This window comes from Canis lupus, chromosome 25 (genome assembly GCF_011100685.1).
Source record: "Canis lupus familiaris isolate Mischka breed German Shepherd chromosome 25, alternate assembly UU_Cfam_GSD_1.0, whole genome shotgun sequence".
NCBI lineage: Eukaryota > Metazoa > Chordata > Mammalia > Carnivora > Canidae > Canis > Canis lupus.
The window spans coordinates 24,002,806-24,021,845 of NC_049246.1; the positions used below are offsets into that span (position 1 = coordinate 24,002,806).

At 40.4% G+C, this 19,040-nt stretch overlaps 1 protein-coding gene across 6 annotated transcripts in view; it reads left to right on the forward strand.

The window, feature by feature from the left end:
• GALNT7 (polypeptide N-acetylgalactosaminyltransferase 7) overlaps nt 1–19,040 on the forward strand; it is a 135,851-nt gene that overhangs the window by 57,827 nt on the left and 58,984 nt on the right. For 5 of the 6 annotated variants that reach the window (XM_038573598.1, XM_038573597.1, XM_038573596.1 and 2 more), the window contains exon 2: nt 10,367–10,827. In XM_038573598.1, coding sequence (XP_038429526.1) covers nt 10,367–10,827 — 461 coding nt within the window. Of the gene's footprint in view, nt 1–6,987; nt 7,145–10,366; nt 10,828–19,040 lie in introns of those variants that run through there. The other variant, XM_038573599.1, reaches the window with a different exon arrangement.

Genomic DNA, 19,040 nt, shown 5'->3' on the forward strand with positions numbered 1-19,040 from the left:
CACCTCTTTTCCTCCAGCTATCTCGCCATTTCTGTTCTCTTTATGGGCAGTTTCACACATGTGCCTACTTTGGCTTGCACCATTTCTATACCTTCCAACTCCACACCTCAAACCCACCGGCCCTGGGCTCCTGACCCCATTATACCATTAGAATGGCTCTTGCTCATCCCAGTGCTCCTCTTACGTGCCTTTAACCAGCATTTAACACTGTTGACCATTCCTGTTGTCCCACACCTACTGTCTTGGTTTGGGTTTCCTTCCTACATATTGGGCCAGGCTTCTTTGTCCTTGATAGTCCTACTCTCTTTCACCAGTCTTCTAAAGGATGGATTCCCTAAGGCGAGGTCAGTGAATCCTCTCCTATTCTCACTTTATGGTCAGTTCATAAATAGCATCCAGGCCCTTATGTCAGTTATTATCTATATAAAGATGTCTGCCAAATTTATCATCTCTAGTCCAGTTATGGAGATACAAATTCTATGTTTCCATCTTCTCTTGAATGTTTCAGAAGCATACTTCAGAGTCCGCATGTCCAAGAAGGGCCTCACCATCTTCAATCTCAGTCTTTTCTAGTGCTTCTCTCTCAGCGAATAGCGTCCTCTTGTATGGTAGACACCTCAGAGCCATCCCTGACACCACCTGAATCCATCCTTCAGTGTGTACATTTCCTGATTAACCCTCATCCACTCAGGCCTCCTTCCAGTGTCTTCTCTTACTCCTCAGCCAGTAGGCTCTCTTCAGAATGCTCCTGTCTATGGTAGGAGCATCAAAACTATGAACTGGCTGCTCAGGCTTCCATATTACAACGCAAGTCATTACCATACCAGAGCCCTGCTTAGTTGGGCCACTACTCACTGTCTGCCTCATTTGGCACCAGACTTCTCCAGGTCTTCCCCATCCAGCCACATTTAGTTCTTTCTGCTTACCACAGAACTTCTTGCTGTAGCAACTCTGCACAACATGTTCTCTATCCCTGAATATTCTTTCCTCTTTTTTTAGGAAAAGATTTATTTTAGATAGTGAGAGTGTGTGAGTGGGGGGAGGGGCAAAGGGAGAGAATCTCCAAGCCAACTTCCTGCTGAACACGGAGCCCAATCTGGGGCTCAGTCCCATGACCCATAAGATCACCATTTGAACCAAAACCAAGAGTTGGACTCAACCGACTAAGCAACCCAGGCACCCCTCTTTCCTCTTTTTACTGACTTAGCTTCTTCTCATCCTTCAAACCTCTGCTCAGCAGTCCTTCATCCTCAAGGACGCCTTTCCTAGCATCCTACATTAGATCGACTGTCCTCAAAAGGCTTGTAGAGCACCATATTTGTGTGACTGGTTAATTGTATGTTCCCCCCCATTGGACAGAGAGCTCACAAGAGCAGGGATGTGTTTGCCCAACATCGTATCCCTGTAGCCTGTACAGCATTAGGTGCTCAACACATATTTGTCACCTATCAGACTATTTCAGAACAATGTCTAGGGCAGAACAGGAGGATCACAGAAATGCCTCTGGCCTTCTAGATAATAGCAAATAAGATAGTTCCATCTGCAGCTGGGTAGGAGGTAATTATGAGGACTCCTGAGGCCCTCTGGATCCACACTCCTGGGGCCTCTGACAGCGTCACAGAGCAGAGAGCTGGTGAGTGAGTCACACTGCAGGACTGAGACTAAAATACCTCCCTTGCCTGTACCTTTAGACCTTGGAATTCTCATTAATTTAACAACTTGCCTGCAGTTCTTAGCTGTGTTGTCCACTCCTTGCAATTCTCTCCTGCATTGCTTTTTCCCATATTTTCTAAGTTCTTTTTTTCCTTATCCCATTGAACACATCTTGGCGCCTCTTTCCATTCATTTGCTCCATCAGAGTACTCATTCCACAATTCAGCTCTGATCTGGCATGCTCCCCTCTCATGGCTCCCATAAAGTCTGAACTTCTTGGCATTTCTTAAGAGGCGCTTGGAGGCACTGCCAGTATCTCAAGTCTCCTCTCCTGCCGCTTCCCCATATGTCCCCTGCACTCATTACACCAAACCATTTGTTCTTTTATGCTTCTGTGCCTTTGCCTCAGTCTAGACTAGCTGCCAAACTCCTTTCTCCCCCCACCTCCTTACCTACCAGCTATTTACCACCTATGTGCTGGGGAGTGTCTGCTGCTTCAAATCAGAGATTCAGTCACTGCCAGCCCACTCAGACATCCCTTCCTGCATCCTACCACCCCCTTTGTGGTAGGGCACACAGCACCTGGCAGATAGTAGACCTGTAATATTTGAAAAACTAAAGGACAGTTCTTTTGCCTTAAATGATACATGTAAATACTAATCTCCGTGCCAAAAAGCAATTATGATAAACTAGAGTATCACTGGATGAGCCTTCCTCTTGGAATCCAACCTGTTGATAGTTGAAAAGTAGAATGTCCAAACGTTTATTACATAAATAACCTCAATCTACCCTGAATGTATTTTTTCTGTCTCAAAGGGTTAAGTTCCCTTGACACACCCTTCTAAAGTGGATTTTTAGTCCTGACACGGTAGCAAAATGTTGTTCTACACTTTTTAAGATGATAACTCCACCCTGAAAACTGAGATACTTTCTTCCTTGAGATTTTTTTTTCCTTAAGATTTACAGGAAGAGATTCTTACAGCAATCAAAATGTATGTGTTCTGAAGCCACACATTACAGTACTTTTTCATGAGCTGTTATGAAAGCCAAGCTTCAGGGCAAAGCAAGGAAGCAGTAGAGGAAAGGCTGTTTTATGCATTTCCAGCTGCAGAGAGTAGTAACACTTTATGTGGGAGTGCTGTATTCATTCTAGAATTTCTCCCCTAGAGGGATAATAGGACATTGCTTTTTCAGCTTTCAAAAGGGTATTACAAACATTCTCTCCCAACACAAATACCACATTTGACCTCATTCTTCTCTCACTCAGTAAAACGTTTTCCTTAGTATCATAAGAATTATTAATGGTTGTGCTGGTGACATAATTTCCAATAACATTTTCAGGAAGATTTGGAAATCATTACATGCTTTCACTGGGATTGCCAAATGTGAAGGAGAATTAGGAATTAAAGTGTCTGGCTTTGGCAGGTATTAGATTACAAAGCGCATTGTTGCACTGGAAAAGAGAATCAAAGGATAGGACTAAATAGACACTTGTCCTGGGTTTAAGAAAGAGTGTGAACAGTGTGATCACCAAGGAATGGTGTTAGGATTGCTCTTTTGAAATATTTTAAAAATGATCTAGGAAAGAGAGTGAAGAGATTCTTAGCTCTTCTAGGTAAAAAGGTAGAATTGATTGGCTTAAACCGAAAGAAGGTTCCAGAACATCATGTGAGTGGGCCAAAGAGGAGCTGATGGGACCTTATTCTCAAGCAATTGAGCTTTTAAGTAGTTTCTCCTTTCTCCTCCTGATGAAATACCATCAGTGTTCTTTTGAAGGGTCCATTCAGCCGGGATAATTTCTTACTTCTTATCCTACTAAGCTGTCTGGTCTTTAAATTTGCATTTCCTCTCTCCATGTGTGTATGTCATATGTATGCATACGTAAATTATTCATGTGTTAAAGAAATCTTCACAGATTTTATTTTATAATCTTTCTCTCATTGCTTTGCTTTCATTTTTCCTCCTCTTTAATACCTTCTTATTTTCAGACAGGTCATTTTGTAGGAATAACATGATAGAATATTTATTGTAAAATATCCGCAATTTTATTAAAATATCTTGCATAACTTATATGCTATTTTTAGAATGAAAATGCCTCTTAGCTTTTTTTTTTTGAAACTCAGTAATTGCTTAGCCCACAAAGAGAGTTAAAAATCTACCCACTATATCCATTTATGATTTCTAAGAGGTATTATATCTGCCTTTTAATACCCATGGGAGTTGAAGCTTTTAAGTGGCGTTGGTCCACCTTGTATTTATAGCCTTGTCTTGTCGTTGGTACTCTTACCACTGAAATGATGGCGTAAACTTTGACAACTATGGCTTCTCACCTTTTGGAACCTACTACAAAATGAATTATTGACCATTATTTGATATGCGTGCTTGATTCTTAAAATTCAGTTCAAATCAGTTAAAGATTTAATGCTAATTATTCACAATAAATATTTGTTAAGCCTATGAAGTATATATGTGACTCAGTTCATGAGCTGAGGCATGCATTTTTCATAAGGTCTCTGGAAAATAAAAAATTATTTGGATTGCATAAATATGTTTAAATTTCATGTTTCATAGACCCCATTAGTTGTCTGTGATATTAACTTTTATCTGGGCCATTAAGCAGTCTTACAAATAGAAGTTTTTTTATGTAAAAGGATAACCAGTTATTTTCCTATTGTAGGCATTAACCTACATTTTGGTCATTTAGTGGCTTATTTCTCCTTTTAATTTATTCCCCCTTGAGTATTATCTGATATTTTTCTGACCCGGTTTAGAATCTCTTATCTTATGACTGTTTTAAAACAAGCACCAAATTTAGTATGAAACCATTTGCAAGATAAATTGGCTTGGAGGACTAAGATGAACACCAGCAGATTTACTTTCTCATGTTTAAATAAAGTACTCATTTTCCATGAAGTAACAAATTTCACTCGCAGACATGATTTATCCAAATCTGAAGAAGAGGAGAAACTAAAAAAAGGATTATTCGAATTTTAGATTTGTAGGGAAAGCAATGTTTTTAGTAGGGAAAATAATGTTTTTAGTGATTTCATTTGGATTCTCAAAATGCTAGCTTAAATCAAGCCAAGCGGTGGTAGAAGACAGTGGCCCCAAAGTCAATTTAGATTCCAGCAGCATAAGAGATGACCCATAGGTAGTTCTCCATTAACTCAGTCTGTGAAGAACCATGCGCTGAGTACCTGCTGTCTACCCCCTGGGGGGACACACAGATACATTCTCACTATCTTCAAAGATCCCTCAGCCTGGCTGGGGAGAAGCCTGTAAACAGATACTAAGGTAATTCAGGTAGAGCAGTGTTAGAAATATTCATGGGGCTGCTGGAGGAATATACTTGGAACTGATTGCTGAGTTTAGAACTGCTGGCATGAGCTGCTTAATGGTAATTTCACATTTACAAAATAGAACATTAGAGATCATGGTATTAATAAGGGGAAGGATTTTGCATGAAATCTCCCTGTTTTCAATAAGGGGAAGGATTTTGCATGAAATCTCCCTGTTTTCAATTATAGTTTTAACTTAGATGTTGAAAATGGAAAATGTTTATTACTGAGGAATTTATAGTTTAGTCTGATACCTTTAAAAAGGCATAGCCTTGACATGGTTTTTAAAAAGTAAATTTTATGGGGCGCCTGGGTGGCTCAGTTGGTTAAGCATCTGCCTTTGGCTTGGATCATGATCTTAGAGTCCTGGGGATCAGCCCTGAGTTGGGCTCCCTGCTCAGTGGGGAGTCTGCTTCTCCCTTTCCCTCTGCCCCTGCCTCGACCGCCCCCCCATGCTGTGTGTCTCTCTCTCTCAAATAATAAGATCTTAAAAAATAATAATAAATTTTGTAATCATAACCCACTCGGTCATTTACTTTGGTTGAACTAAATTTTGTTTTGAATTTTGAAAAGAGCCCAAGACTTAAAATTTGCCGTATCTAGATATTCTATAGTTGACCGTGATTATTCAAAATGTGCAGAAATCTTCAGAAAATTGTGTCAGTGCAGATGGATACTTCTCTTAAGAATACCATATGATATGTATGAAAATCCAAATCTGCAAAAACCAACTAGTTGCACAACTATGGGATTTATTGGGAGCCTCTTTTATAATGGAAATCTCTTTTATTAAGAAGACTAAATGTTCAAAATGTGACATAGCTAACTTTTTATTTAAGAAGACACGTATTTCAGTAGTACTCACAATAGTACAGGATCTGTATTATATATTGTATTTTCTTACTTGATTAAGGAGAAGTGGCATTTAATTGACTCAAAATGCCCCCATATGAACCTGGTAAATTCTGTAGGTGGTTAAAACTATAGCACTAACTTGCCCATTTGAAACTGTGGTTGCCATAGTGTATTATAAGTTATGAGAGAAAATAAAAGGACTGATCATTAGGTATTATGTAATAGGCCCCTCTCCACCTTCCAGTCTCGGTGTTGCAGGCCCTGGAAGAAGTCTGGGTCAATCTGGCTTACTGTGTAGTACTTAGCCTTTGAGTAGTGGCTACCCTGCCAAAGTTAATTTCTAGTACCAGAAGTGCTGACCTAGATTTCTTTTAGTGGGGCAATTATTATGATGTCAACCATGCTGTTTTCTCCATTCTGTTACCTTTTGGTTTATCACCTGGCCTTTGCAGAGAGGGGGGAAAGGAGAATAGAAATCCCTGCTATGTGAGTCTATTTCTTCCAGGAGTTATTTCTTCTATCAGAATGTAATACTGATAAGCCACACCCTTCCCCATTTTCAGTTCTGCCCTAGTTGCTAACAGAGGCCTTGCCATTGGCCTTCAATCTCTTTCTAGTTTATGGATCTTTATTTTAATTTATTTTTAAAGATTTTATTTATTTATTCATGAGAGACACAGAGAAAGAGGCAGAGACATAGGCATTAGGGAGAAGCAGGCTCCCTGTGGGGAGCCTGATGTGGGAGTTAATCTCAGGACCCCTCAGGATCACGACCTGAGCCAAAGGCAGACGCTCAACCACTGAGCCACCCAGGTGCTCCTCTGGATCTTTTTTTTTTTTTTTTTTTTTAATTCTGTTTATTTGAGAGAGAACACACGCTTGAGCAAGGGAGGTAGAGGGAAAGGGAGAGGAAGAAGCAGACTCCTTGCTGAGTGCAGAGCCCAATGTGAGGCTTGATCCCAGGGCCTCAAGATCATGACCTGAGCCAAAGTCAGATGCTTAACCGACTAACCTCCAGGCACCTCTTGGGATAGGTCTCTTTTCATAAGGGAGAACACCTTAGATATTCAAGGACTGGTAAGGTCTCTGTTTAATCTTGGGTTTTTCTATTTTCAGCTCTAGTTAAACACAGACAAATCACTTGACCCCAACCCCTCCTCTTGTGACCACTGACCCTCCAGTGCAGTGATTCTCAGTCCTCTGAAGGAGCAGGAGTGAATGGTTTTCAGCCAGCACAAAATGTCAGCAGAGATGGGTTGGCTAAGAATCCATCTCCAGCTAATCAGAGAGAAACCAAGGTACTGACGGTGGAGCACTTGCTCTACCTCCCAACTTCTGCCGCAAGTTTTTAAGACTGGGGAGGCGTGGCCTACTAGCACACCCTGTTTCTCCTGGCACCTCCTTGTTTTGAGTACATCCTTTCCTGACCTCTTTGTCCCTGTTGCTCATTTACCTAGGAAGAGCAGGTGAAAGTGGAGCTAGAGAAAAGATACTGGTGTGATTTTTCTAGTTAAAGGTGTTTCTTGGGGTACCTGGATGGCTCAGTTGGTTAAGCCTTGGACTCTTGATTTTGGCTCAGGTCATGATCTTGGGGTTGTGGGATCAAGCCCTGCAGTGGGCTCTGCTTTCAGTGCAGAGTCTGCTTGGGATTCTCTCTCCCTTTCCCTTTGCCCCTCCCCCCACTAAAATAAAAAAAATCTTTTTTTTTTAATGGTATTTCTTATCAAAGTATTTTTATTTATTTTTAAATGTGATGTCAGCTGAGGAAAGGGATGTAGGAATGATTGATGTAATCTGGTCGTGATGCTTGGAAAAGAATGACATAATCCAGAAATGAAGGTGGAATGATAGGTAGACATCTAAAAGAACTATAAGGGACACCAGCAGTGCAAGATTAGACAAAGAACTGTTAAGTCAAAGAAAACATCTAATTAATATGGAGGAAGATAAGCAGGAAGTTTAAATCCATTAAATATTCTCCTGGTGAGGTGGGTAAATTTGAGAAATACTTAAATTCGCCAAGTTTTGCATTAGCATAGGCCAACCTAAACTATAGCATGTCTTACATGTTCTATAATTTCATGTATTGCTATATTCTATACTCTTCCAGTATGCACTTTGCATTTTATGGAATTTTAGGCAACCCATGGTAGATGCTATGGTTTTGGAAGTTGACATCTGATGACCTGTTTAATCTGCTTTTCTGTATTTATTGACCTTTCCTTCCCGTCATTTTTTACCTCCCCAGTTACCAATTCACTGGAGCCTTGATGTGAAAAATTGAAGTGAGGGATGTCTTTCTTCTTTATGTGTTATGCTTAGTTCAATATCAATATCTTGGGTCCAGTATATTAGAGTTTTGCAGTGATTTTTCTCTTTTAATTTGCTTACCACACTGCCACAATACTTCTCTTTTGGAAAGAACCAGGAGATAAATTGGAGAGACGTATACTTTTTCCGTCCTCAAAATCAGTAGGGCTCACAGGTTAGGCTCCAGCTAAATCCTTGCTACTGTGGTGTGTGATGATAGAAGCCTGATTCAGAAGTGTTATCTACCTTATAACACTTGCCTGAAGAAAGGTATCACATTTATATAATCAAGCCGAGTGTTGCGTTTTATGTTTAGTTTTGTGTTAGTGAGGAAAATTGTGGGAAAACTTTGAAATGGACCAAAAAGATTATTAGGTATATTCTCTGATTCACTTTCTGGTTATCTTGCCCTTTCCTTATCTTTGAGCTATTTTATAGTGCTAGAAATGATAGAATACTGATGGTAATGCAAAAGATTCTCATCCATTGAAATGGAAATTGTGTACAGTGTGGTGCAATTGGTTATTGCCTTGTGGATATTGACAATGTTACTAGTTTTGCAACTTTTTATAAATCCTTTGCAGTATTCTTGATCTTTAGATATTTGTTCTTTGGATTCACCTTTGGACCACTTGTATCATCATCAAGTTCCCTTTATAATTCATGAGTCAGTTAAAATTGAAGTCCCCTGTTAAGAAAATTGTTTTGTTACATACACACATGTATGTTTATATGTTCCTTTAACATCTCTAGACAGATTCTCAAAGAGCTGTGATGACCTCTATAAAAGGGGAAGCAGGAGAACCTACCTTTTTCAACCCAACCCTCCTTCTCCCCGCCCCAATCAGTCCTTAGCTAGCTAGCCCTTACCAAAACTTCAGCTAAAATCACATTTGAATTAACTGGCTTTCTAAAGAGAATCTTTGTTTCTCAATCAAGTACCAGCAGATAGCAACTTACACCTAGCAGTTTACTTCTGTGCTCTTGAAAATCAAGTTTTTAACTTTACTTTTCTAGATAGTTCTACCACTGTAGACACATTTTGGTCAGACGGTACTCATTCTATTTTGAATCTCTGGAGGACCCAGATGGTCTCAGTGTGGTGTGAAGCGGCAGGACCTATTCGCCTGTTTTGTGGTTCCAAGTTCACCTTGCCTCTTCCCAGCTGTGCATATGCAGTAATCCTCTTGTCTAATTATAGCTAGCAGCTCTCCCTCTGAGCTAGAGGTTCTCAAGCTTGGATGCATATTAAAATCACTTGAGGAGCTTTTAAAACTCAGAATGCCCAGACCAATTAAATCACAAAGTCTGGGGGTGGCACACAGACATCAGTATTTTTTTTTTTTTTAAGCTGCTGAGATGACACTAATGTTGAAAACCACTGCCCTGTGCAAAGAATGATACTGATTTAGCAAAAACTTCACATAGAATGCCTCAGAAGCAAAAGCGCTCAGGATTTCTGATGGAGGGATCTGCATAGGTGATGAGGAGGGTCTCCACAGTCTCAGGAGGCAGCCCTTACAGAGTATCTGCACCCACCAAATCTGTTTCTACTTGGGCTACCTCTGGAATGGGGCCAACTAGGTATTGGGGGTAGCTTAAAAGCCAAAAGTGCCTTGGGTAAGTCTTTAACATTCTGTTTTTGTGTGTTTGTTTTTAAAAATAGTCCTGAATTCAGCTAAACTCTCACTGTGTAGAAAATACCGACTGTCGAGTGCATGAACCTGCCTTTTCCTCTGCCCTTAGAGGCACAAAGCCAGTGTCATGGTGGGGGACATCTAATACCACGGCCACCATATGGCTGTATTACTGACAAACAGTTATATTTATCATACACCGGACATCTGGGAAAACCACACACTGTACATGGCCTATTAAATGTCTGTTTTTGTCAGAGCTCCTAAAAATCCATTGCTTTAATCCATAACAATGTGCTTTATTACGAGGTCTTTGATAGTTAGTTTTAAAGGAGAGAGATGAAAAAAAAATCCATTTATTTGGGAATGGTAAGGCAAGGAAATAGTCTCTTTCTTGGGATGTCCTCCTGCCTCTCCACAAAAGATATCTTTTAATGGGAACTCCTGATTCTATTTAAAATTTTAAATCATTTTAGTTGCCTCAGTCTTCTATTAAACATGAAAATCATATCATGAACTCTGCTGTGGTTTGCCTTCATGTACTCATTATATGTCCCCCTCCCTTTTGTGTAGGAAGACAGAGATGTCAATAACCCCATGCCTAACCGAGGAGGCGATGGATTAGCTCCTGGGGATGACAGATTCAAACCTGTTGTACCATGGCCTCATGTTGAAGGCGTAGAAGTGGACTTAGAGTCTATTAGAAGAAAAAACAAGGCGAAAAATGAACAAGAGCGACATGCTGGTGGAGATAACCAGAAAGACATAATGCAGAGGCAGTATCTCACATTTAAGCCTCAAACATTCACCTACCGAGATCCTGTGCTACGTCCAGGGATCCTTGGTAACTTTGAACCCAAAGAACCTGAGCCTCACGGAGTGGTTGGTGGCCCTGGAGAGAACGCGAAGCCATTGGTTTTGGGACCAGAATTCAAACATGCAATTCAAGCCAGCATTAAAGAGTTTGGATTTAACATGGTGGCAAGTGACATGATCTCACTGGACCGCAGCGTCAATGACTTACGACAAGAAGAGTAAGCACATGTCCTCTTCTTTCTAAAATTGGGGCAACTATTGTTTTGATAGATATTTAGTTAGATTATTAGAAGGGAGAAAATATTTTTGCCTTTATTTCAAGGAAATAAAAGGCTCTTCAGTCTGCAAAATGGCCAGGAAGAGGAGATCGCTTCATTTATGCCATTAGATTGAAGGTATGACATACAAAATTCTGAGGTTTTTACATCAGTGCTACTCAGATGTGGTCCCTGGCTGGCATGAGTCTGTGAGTTTTTGTTCCCAGTCCACAATGAGACCATGAACTTGTGCCAGCATGTAAACCAACTATTAAATACTTTGTTTAGTACCAGCGACAATTTTTTAATAACAAGACTTCCTCAATGTGTTGATTTTCATTCTGGATCAAGCTCCTTGTCTTGTTGTGGAATAATAACAAGTAGTAAGGCTACTTTAGATGTCTCCTATAATTAACTAGATACTGATGTTTCCCTTAATTTTTTTTTCTCAGTACTGCACCCGGACACTGGAACTCTCTATGTAAAAGAAGTGCCCAAACTATAAAACTATGGCCTAAACTTTCAAATTATCTTCTTGTAGTTTGATTTAAAAAGAAAGGATTTCTGACCCTTACCTTTTGATAGACAGTGGTTATTTAGTGAACTCAAAGCTTTTCTCTTTCAGTTTCTTTAATAACTGGTTCTATTCACATAGGATCTAAATAGCCTCCATTAACATGAGTGCAAATTTAATTCCGTGCTACCAGAAAACTCTCAAAATGTATTCTGAGGATGTACTGTTAATATAAACACCTTTATGCAACCCCACAGCAGCATTCCTTATGACCACTAAGAATAATATAGTATTACTCAATAGATTTTTTTTTTTTCTTTTCAAATTTTTGTTTAAATTCTAGTTAGTTAACATACAGGGCAGTGTTGGTTTCAGGAGTAGAATTCAGGGATTGGTTGCTTACATACAACCCCTAGTGTTCATCACAACAGGTGTCCTCCTTAGTACCCATCATCCATCCAGCCCATCCCACCCCCACTTCTTTCCATCAATCGTATTTGTTCTCTATTGTTGAGAGTATCTTATGGTTTGCCTCCCCGCACCCCCCCCCCCACCTTTTTCTTTACCCCTTCCCATATGTTCATCTGTTTGGTTTCTTTGTTTTTTGTTTCTTGAATCCCAAGGCTTTGGGTATTCACACAGTAATTGGTAAAAGTGAGAGGGGATGAATGAAATATGAAAAGAAAGAAGGAATAGAAGTACAGAACCATGATGGTGAGAGGAGTTAGAGCGTCTCAAGGGACAGTGAGCAATTTATTCCAAATCAAAGTAGAGGCTTGTCTAGTCATAAGGTTGCCAGATTTAGCAAATAAAAATAGAGGACACTTGGTTAAATTTGAATTTCAGATGAACAGTGAAAAACACTTAGTATAAATATATCCCAACCAGTGTTTGGGACATACTTATACTTTAAAAAAATGGTTGTTTATCCAAAACCTGAATTTATCTTGGAGTCCTGTACTCTTCCAGTCACGGGGTAAGGGTGGCCATTACAGAGCTAGAACCACCACTCGAGTACTCTTTAGGACCTGTAGGAGGCTCTGCAGTCCCTTATCCAGAGTGTGTCCTAGTTATTTAAAATATAGTACTCAAACATAACTCTTCATCTCTATTATAGAAAGTTCTTTGAAGACCTATTGATGGCATTCTCATCACTGAGAAAGGAAGGGAAGGGGAGAGTAACATGGATCGACCTTACACTACATACTGGGACTTATTATAGGTTCTAATTTCTTCCGCCCAAACTGTGAGAGCTTTTACCTGGGTAGGTAAAATCTGAAGCTGGGAGCTCTGACATCTTTGTATTTGCCCAGCAAAATGGCAAAGTTGTGGTTCAACCCAAGGTGGTTTGGTGAGAAAGCCCTATCTTTCCACCACACCTCACCTCAAAGTATGTCTTCCCCTGGGTGCTATGCCTTGGTATGGTGTTACAGTCACGGCATGAACTTAGTGTCAAAACTGAGATTTTTAGCACATGAGTTATTTTTTAAAGATTTTATTTATTTATTAATGAGAGATACACAGAGAGAGATAGAGAGAGAGAGAGGCAGAGACATAGGCAGAGGGAAAAGCAGGCTCCATGCAGGGAGCCCGACGTGGGACTCGATCCCAGGACTCCAGGATCATGCCCTGGGCCAAAGGCAGGCGCTAAACCGCTGCGCCACCCAGGGATCCCCAACACATGAGTTATTTATAAAAGATAGATCATTTAAAATGCCAGTATAAATCTAGCTCACTTTTCAATATAAGAAATAGGCTAAGAAAACCAAGAAGAGAAGTACAAGGGATTAGAGACCACCTTTCTCCTTGCCCTCACCCCCACACATCCATCCAGTCTGTCTGCAGGGCGTTTAGCTTCTGCCACCAGAATATGTCTCAGATTACTTCTGAGGCGCATTCTCTCATCCCTGCTGCCACCAGCCAAGTCCATGCCACCATCATCTCTCTTGGAATCCCACAAGAGTCTCCTTCATGGTTTCTCCACTTTAGCTTCTGCCTCCTGCCTTTTCACACGGAAGCCAGTGTGGTATTTGAATCTCACAAATCTAGCTTATCTGTAGTGATTCTTTGTCTTCCTGATGCACTTGAAATAGAACCCAGACTCCTGATCAGCAGCCACAAGCCTTTCCTGCCTTGACAGCCTCCTCTTGCTACTGTGCTCCTTGCTCCCAGTACTCTAGCTGGGCTAGCCTCTCCTCCTCTCTCTGCATATGCTCTTCCCTCTTCAATGAATGCTTTCTCCCTTCTTGTGCTTGGCTCTGTACCATTCTTTAGGTTTAGAACCTCTCTAACCACACTGTCTAATTTGATAATACCCTGCTTTATTTTTTAATGCTGCCCTCTGGCCATTTCATTCTCAGTATATATCTAATTTTAACAGTTTATCAAATTTATAGAGATACCAGTTTACTTAGTCGTTTATTGCCTGCATTTCTTACTACATGATAAGGTCCTGAGAGCAAGGAATAGGTCTATTTTCTTCACCAGCTACTTTCAGTAGCTGACACCCAGTTGGTAAATATCTGTTGAGATAATGAATGAATGACTCAAATGCCTGGAATCTGCTAGGGTTCAAACCTTGGCTCCATTACCAGAGGTGAGATCTTAGACCAGTTATTTCCCCTCTCTAACCCTCAGTTTTCGGATCCTTAAAATGGGTCTAACAATACCTATCTCCCGGGATTGGCATTAGAATTAAATGACTTAACAGGCTGAAAGTCTCTTGTCATAGGCCTAGTGGTTAGAAACTTAAGTGTTCTTGAATATTATTATTATTATTATTATTATTATTACTACTACTACTACTACTACTACTACTGCTGTGGCACTTTCTTGAGGTCACATACCCTCTTGTCAAAATTTTAGTGTTTTGAGTTACTATTTAACTTTAAGGTCCTCTTGCTTTTTGAAAAATGTAAATGTTATGCACTGCCTTATCTTTACATCATCTTGCTTCTACTGTACCTTCCGTGATGGCAAAGCCTTCACCTCTCCTTTGGTAAGTATTTTAGACCCGCCAATTGCCACCTGAAACCCCCCCCCCCCCCCCAATCTCTCTGAGTCCTCCTTGGTCTCCTATAATATCCTTCCTTCCTCTCTCTCCCCTGTCCTTTCTTTCTTGCCTTCCTCGTTGCATTCCCCTCGTTCTTTCTCTTTCCTCTCCCTCTCTTCCATGCCTTGCATAGGCTGATCATTTCCCATACTCTTTTCTCTTGCAGAGTATTTAGAAATAAGACATTGCATGTGTCTGTGTATCATTCCTGTAAGTATGGTGTTCCCGCTCAAACAAAAGGATCCAAGGCTATCTTAGCAAATGCTCCTAAGTCCCTCTTTAAACTTCTTTGCTAGTTAGAAAACTCTTATGCTTCAAAATACTTAAACATTATCACCCCCAGAAACCTTTTTTTTTTTTTTTTGAGAGAGAGAGCGAGCAAGCCCGTGCAAGCAAGCGCATAGGGGGAGGGGCAGAGGGCGATGGGGAAGAGAATCATAAGCAGGCTGAGATGGGGCTCAATCTCAGGACCCCAAGACCATGACCTGAGCTGAAATCAAGAATTGGATCGTTAACCAACTGTGCCATCTAGGTGCCCTCACCCCCAACTTCTTTAAGGCTGAATTCAGAACTTTTCCCCCAAAATTGTCTTTATTTAGAGGGAGAGAAAGTGCAAAAGCAGAAGGAGAGGGAGAGAATCCCTAGCAGATTCTGTGCTGAGCATTAAAGCTCAATGCAGGGCTGGATCCCACAACCATGAGACTGTGACCTGAGCCAAAATCCAGAGTCAGTTGCTTAACTGACTGAGCCACCCAGGTGATCTGAATCCAGATTATTTTTTAAACTTGATTCTTTCTCATACTTAAAAAAGAGAGGGCATCCCGGGTGGCTCAGAGGTTTAGCGCCGCCTTTGGCCCAGGGTGTGATCCTGGAGACCCAGGATCGAATCCTGCATCGGGCTCCCTGCATGGGGCCTGCTTCTCTCTCTGCCTCTCTCTCTTTCTCTCTCTCTCTGTGTCTCTCATGAATAAATAAATAAAATCTTAAAAAAAAGAGAGAAATACTTCATTCCTCTTTGAACACAGAAAATTCAATGCAGAATAAATAATTTCTAAATAGAGTAATTCATAAGTTAGGATGTAGATAGTCTTAAGAAATTAAAAAAGTCAACAACAAAACATTCCTAAATTTTGCATATTCTCTAATATGCATATTAGCACTTTTCTCCTTTTACTGGAAAACATAGCATGCATCCATATCACACACACACAGCCTCCTTCATGCTCATCCCACATGGAGAGTGTGCTACACAGAGCCTACCAGAGACTGGCTTGGTGTTGCTGACTTTTTGCAGCTTTGGAAAATATAGGCCTTATCCGCCTTGTTCTCTTGCCTCCGTCAGACATTTAAATGAGCCACCTGCCAAGCTTAGAAACAAAGCTTTGGGGCTGTTTGTCCAACTGTGACATCTGACACTGTGGTCAACTTGTTTGTTCTTGTGGCTGTTCCATAGCCTTTTCAGATGAATGTTCTCTACCTTAGAAGCAAGACAGAACTGCCCAGCTGCCAAGGTGACTCATACTTATGTATGTTACAGCTTTGAATTACATGCACTGGCTGAGTAATTTACTGGCTGTTGATTGCTTGTTAAAAGAGTGAGTAACTGTATTTTGAGTGAACTGGAGGCCTATTTCTTTTTTAGAAATCTGATCCAAGAATGATTTCACCTGCCTTCACACAAATTTTCTATAAAAAACACATACAGTTTTTTTCACAGTTCAACAGATACCAAGAGTCTCCAATAAGCAATGCACTGTGCTAACCCATCAGGGGATGCAATAATGCCTAAATACAGCCCCTGCCATTAAGGGGCTCCCCATCTGCCCCTGAGGATAAGGGAAAGAAATCTATACTGTAAGATCATAGGAAAGGGATGAACAGAAGGATGTGGTTCAGAGGGAGGAGGGACATGTCAAGTTACCAGGAGGGTCAGAAAAAGATTGAGAGAGGGAATACCAGGGATGAAGCCTGGAGGATGAGTAGGGTTTTCCCAGGAAGAGTTACACATTTAGAAGACACGCATTGACTAGGAGAAGGGCAGGTGGTATAGTCTACTTGGATCAGGTAGTTTGTGTAGAAAAACTAGTAGGATAGTAGGGTCCTGTTTCAAAGACCACAGGGCTATTGCCAAAGTCTATGCTGATTGGTGGTCAGGAAAGACCCACTGAAGGTTACACAGAGAACTTTAGGAATATCAGATTGGAAAGCATGTAGAAAATGGATTAGGGGATGGAGACCCGTTGGAGGGGTAGTAGCATTTGAGTGGGAGCTTCAGTGAAGGTTACAGAACCAGACAAAGGAGACTCAGTGTATGTAAGAGAACTGAGGAGTTGGAATCAGTAGGCCTTGGCAGCTTGATGGAGTGGAAGGAGGAATCAAAGATAAATCCAAGGCTTTGAAGGGAATGGTGCTATTAACAGAAAAGGATGGTTGGGATACAGCAAGCTGCTCTGCCCACAGCTCAGTTACCTAAGCCACTTTTCTCCCCGGCTTTACATGTATTCATGCAGAGCCCAGCAGGATGGGGACCCTGCTTGTGGGAAAAGGTAGAATGATCTGTTTGTGAATAAGTTAGATTTTCTTCAAATAAAGCTCTGGATTTTATTTCCCCTGCTGTGAACTAACTGCTGATGCAAATGCATGGAAATTATTCTTGCCCTTTTTTTTCTGCCCAAGAAGGCAGACAATCAGAGGTATATAATCCAAGCTATTTTGTTTCAAACAAATGAATTAAATATTTTGACTTCTTGAGCACATTCATCTGCTTCTAATATTTAACCTTTCCTCCTACCTACACACCGATTGCATTTCTATTTTGTAGAAACCTATCTTCATTGCATTTACAAAGTGAAATAATAGATGTTTAAGTACTTCAAAAATTCTAAAAGCTATGCAAATGTTAATATGATTAATTGTTAATAACTTCCTTAAGCTTATCTTTGGGAAATTGAAGGGTGTTTTTTAAAAGATATTTTACATTTACACTCATGCCTTATATACTGGACAATTCTCTTCTTACCTGATTCCAAAATATTTGTGTTTATACACTGATTTTATTTAAGGTGAATTGTGACCATGAGCTTTTTTGTTTTTCTATTCATGTTAAAGTCTGATACATCACTTTTAGAATACAGTGCTATAATTTATAAAGCAGATGCTATTTTCAAAACTTTTATTTAGTTGAAATAGTACAGTTCCTTTTAAATTTCAGTTTCTATATATGACCCATAGGTTTCGGTTAGAGCTAACAAAAACTCTAAGGAGCTGGTCATAAAAGGTTAAAACAAATTATTGGAATAATGTATAAACCTTATATACACATATGTATTTTAACACTTTGTCCCAATTTCTATTATCAGAATATATGGTGGACCTCCAAACTATACCAATCACAGTTACTAACACATTGTCCTTTCCTCTCATGGATGGCCCAAAGTGTGTCTTATTTTTCAAACTACAGTTTGGCACCTTAGATCTAATCTGCAGGAAGCACATTTGAAATTGGTTTCAGATGACCCATGATGGACATATTGCTGCTTTTTTCTCCCAAAAGTATTACTTTCTAACTGACTTGAAAACTTTTACTCTTAGAAACCACTTTTTTGGGGAGTTCAGAGGTTTTTCAGATTAACTTTAAAAATAAATTGTGTCCTAATGCCTAGTTTCTCTTTTTCCATTTCTTCTGGACACACACATAGGAACTTGCGCACACTTGCACACACACACACACACACACACACACACACACATTTTGTACTTTGGAGTTTTCTCAATTATGGTGGCAGAGCTGATTTTTGTTTAAGGTCCTGGCTGACAACAGGAGATGTATTTAGCCAAAGTGGAATTATTACAGAGATCAGGGGGTAACTTAGATCACCCCAATTTCCGCGGCAGTTGAGAAGAGGACTACAAAAGTGAGCCTACAAAACCTCGAAATAGAGGGTATTTGCTCTAAGCCACCATGAGCAGACTAACAGCAATCTGGAGTGCCGCTCTTTCCTTGGTGGTATTCTGGGATGGCTCATTTCCCTTGGTAGAAACAGTCTTCTCTGCCAAGACTTCATTTGGTTGGTAAGGGTTCTTCCCATTCTCTAGTCACTTTCCAAGTTGCTCTATTGAAAAGGGACTTAGCTTCATTTCCCTGCCTTATCTGCCTCTCCATTCCCATCACCAGCATTACAAAAGTGTAAGGTGTGCCTGATGAAAAATTATAAACTCAAGTAGCTCATATTTGTTTTTTTAAGCCCTCCACCCCCCACCAGGGATTTAGAGTGAGTTTCCTGTGTGGGCTAGTTAGAAAAAAAAAATATATATATATATATATATGTATATATATGTATGTATTTATTTATTTAGATCTATTCATGAGAGAGAGAGAGAGACAGAGAAAGAGAGAGGGGGGCAGACACAGGCAGAGGGAGAAGCAGGCTCCTCACAGGGAGCCCGATGTGGGACTCAGTCCCAGGACTCCAGGATCATGCCCTGAGCCAAAGGCAGACGCTCAACTGCTGAGCCACCCAGGCATCCCAGAAAAATATTTCTAGAGGCACCACGAGAATATACCATAACATCCACCCCCAAAACAGACAATTTCAGGGGAAGGAAAGT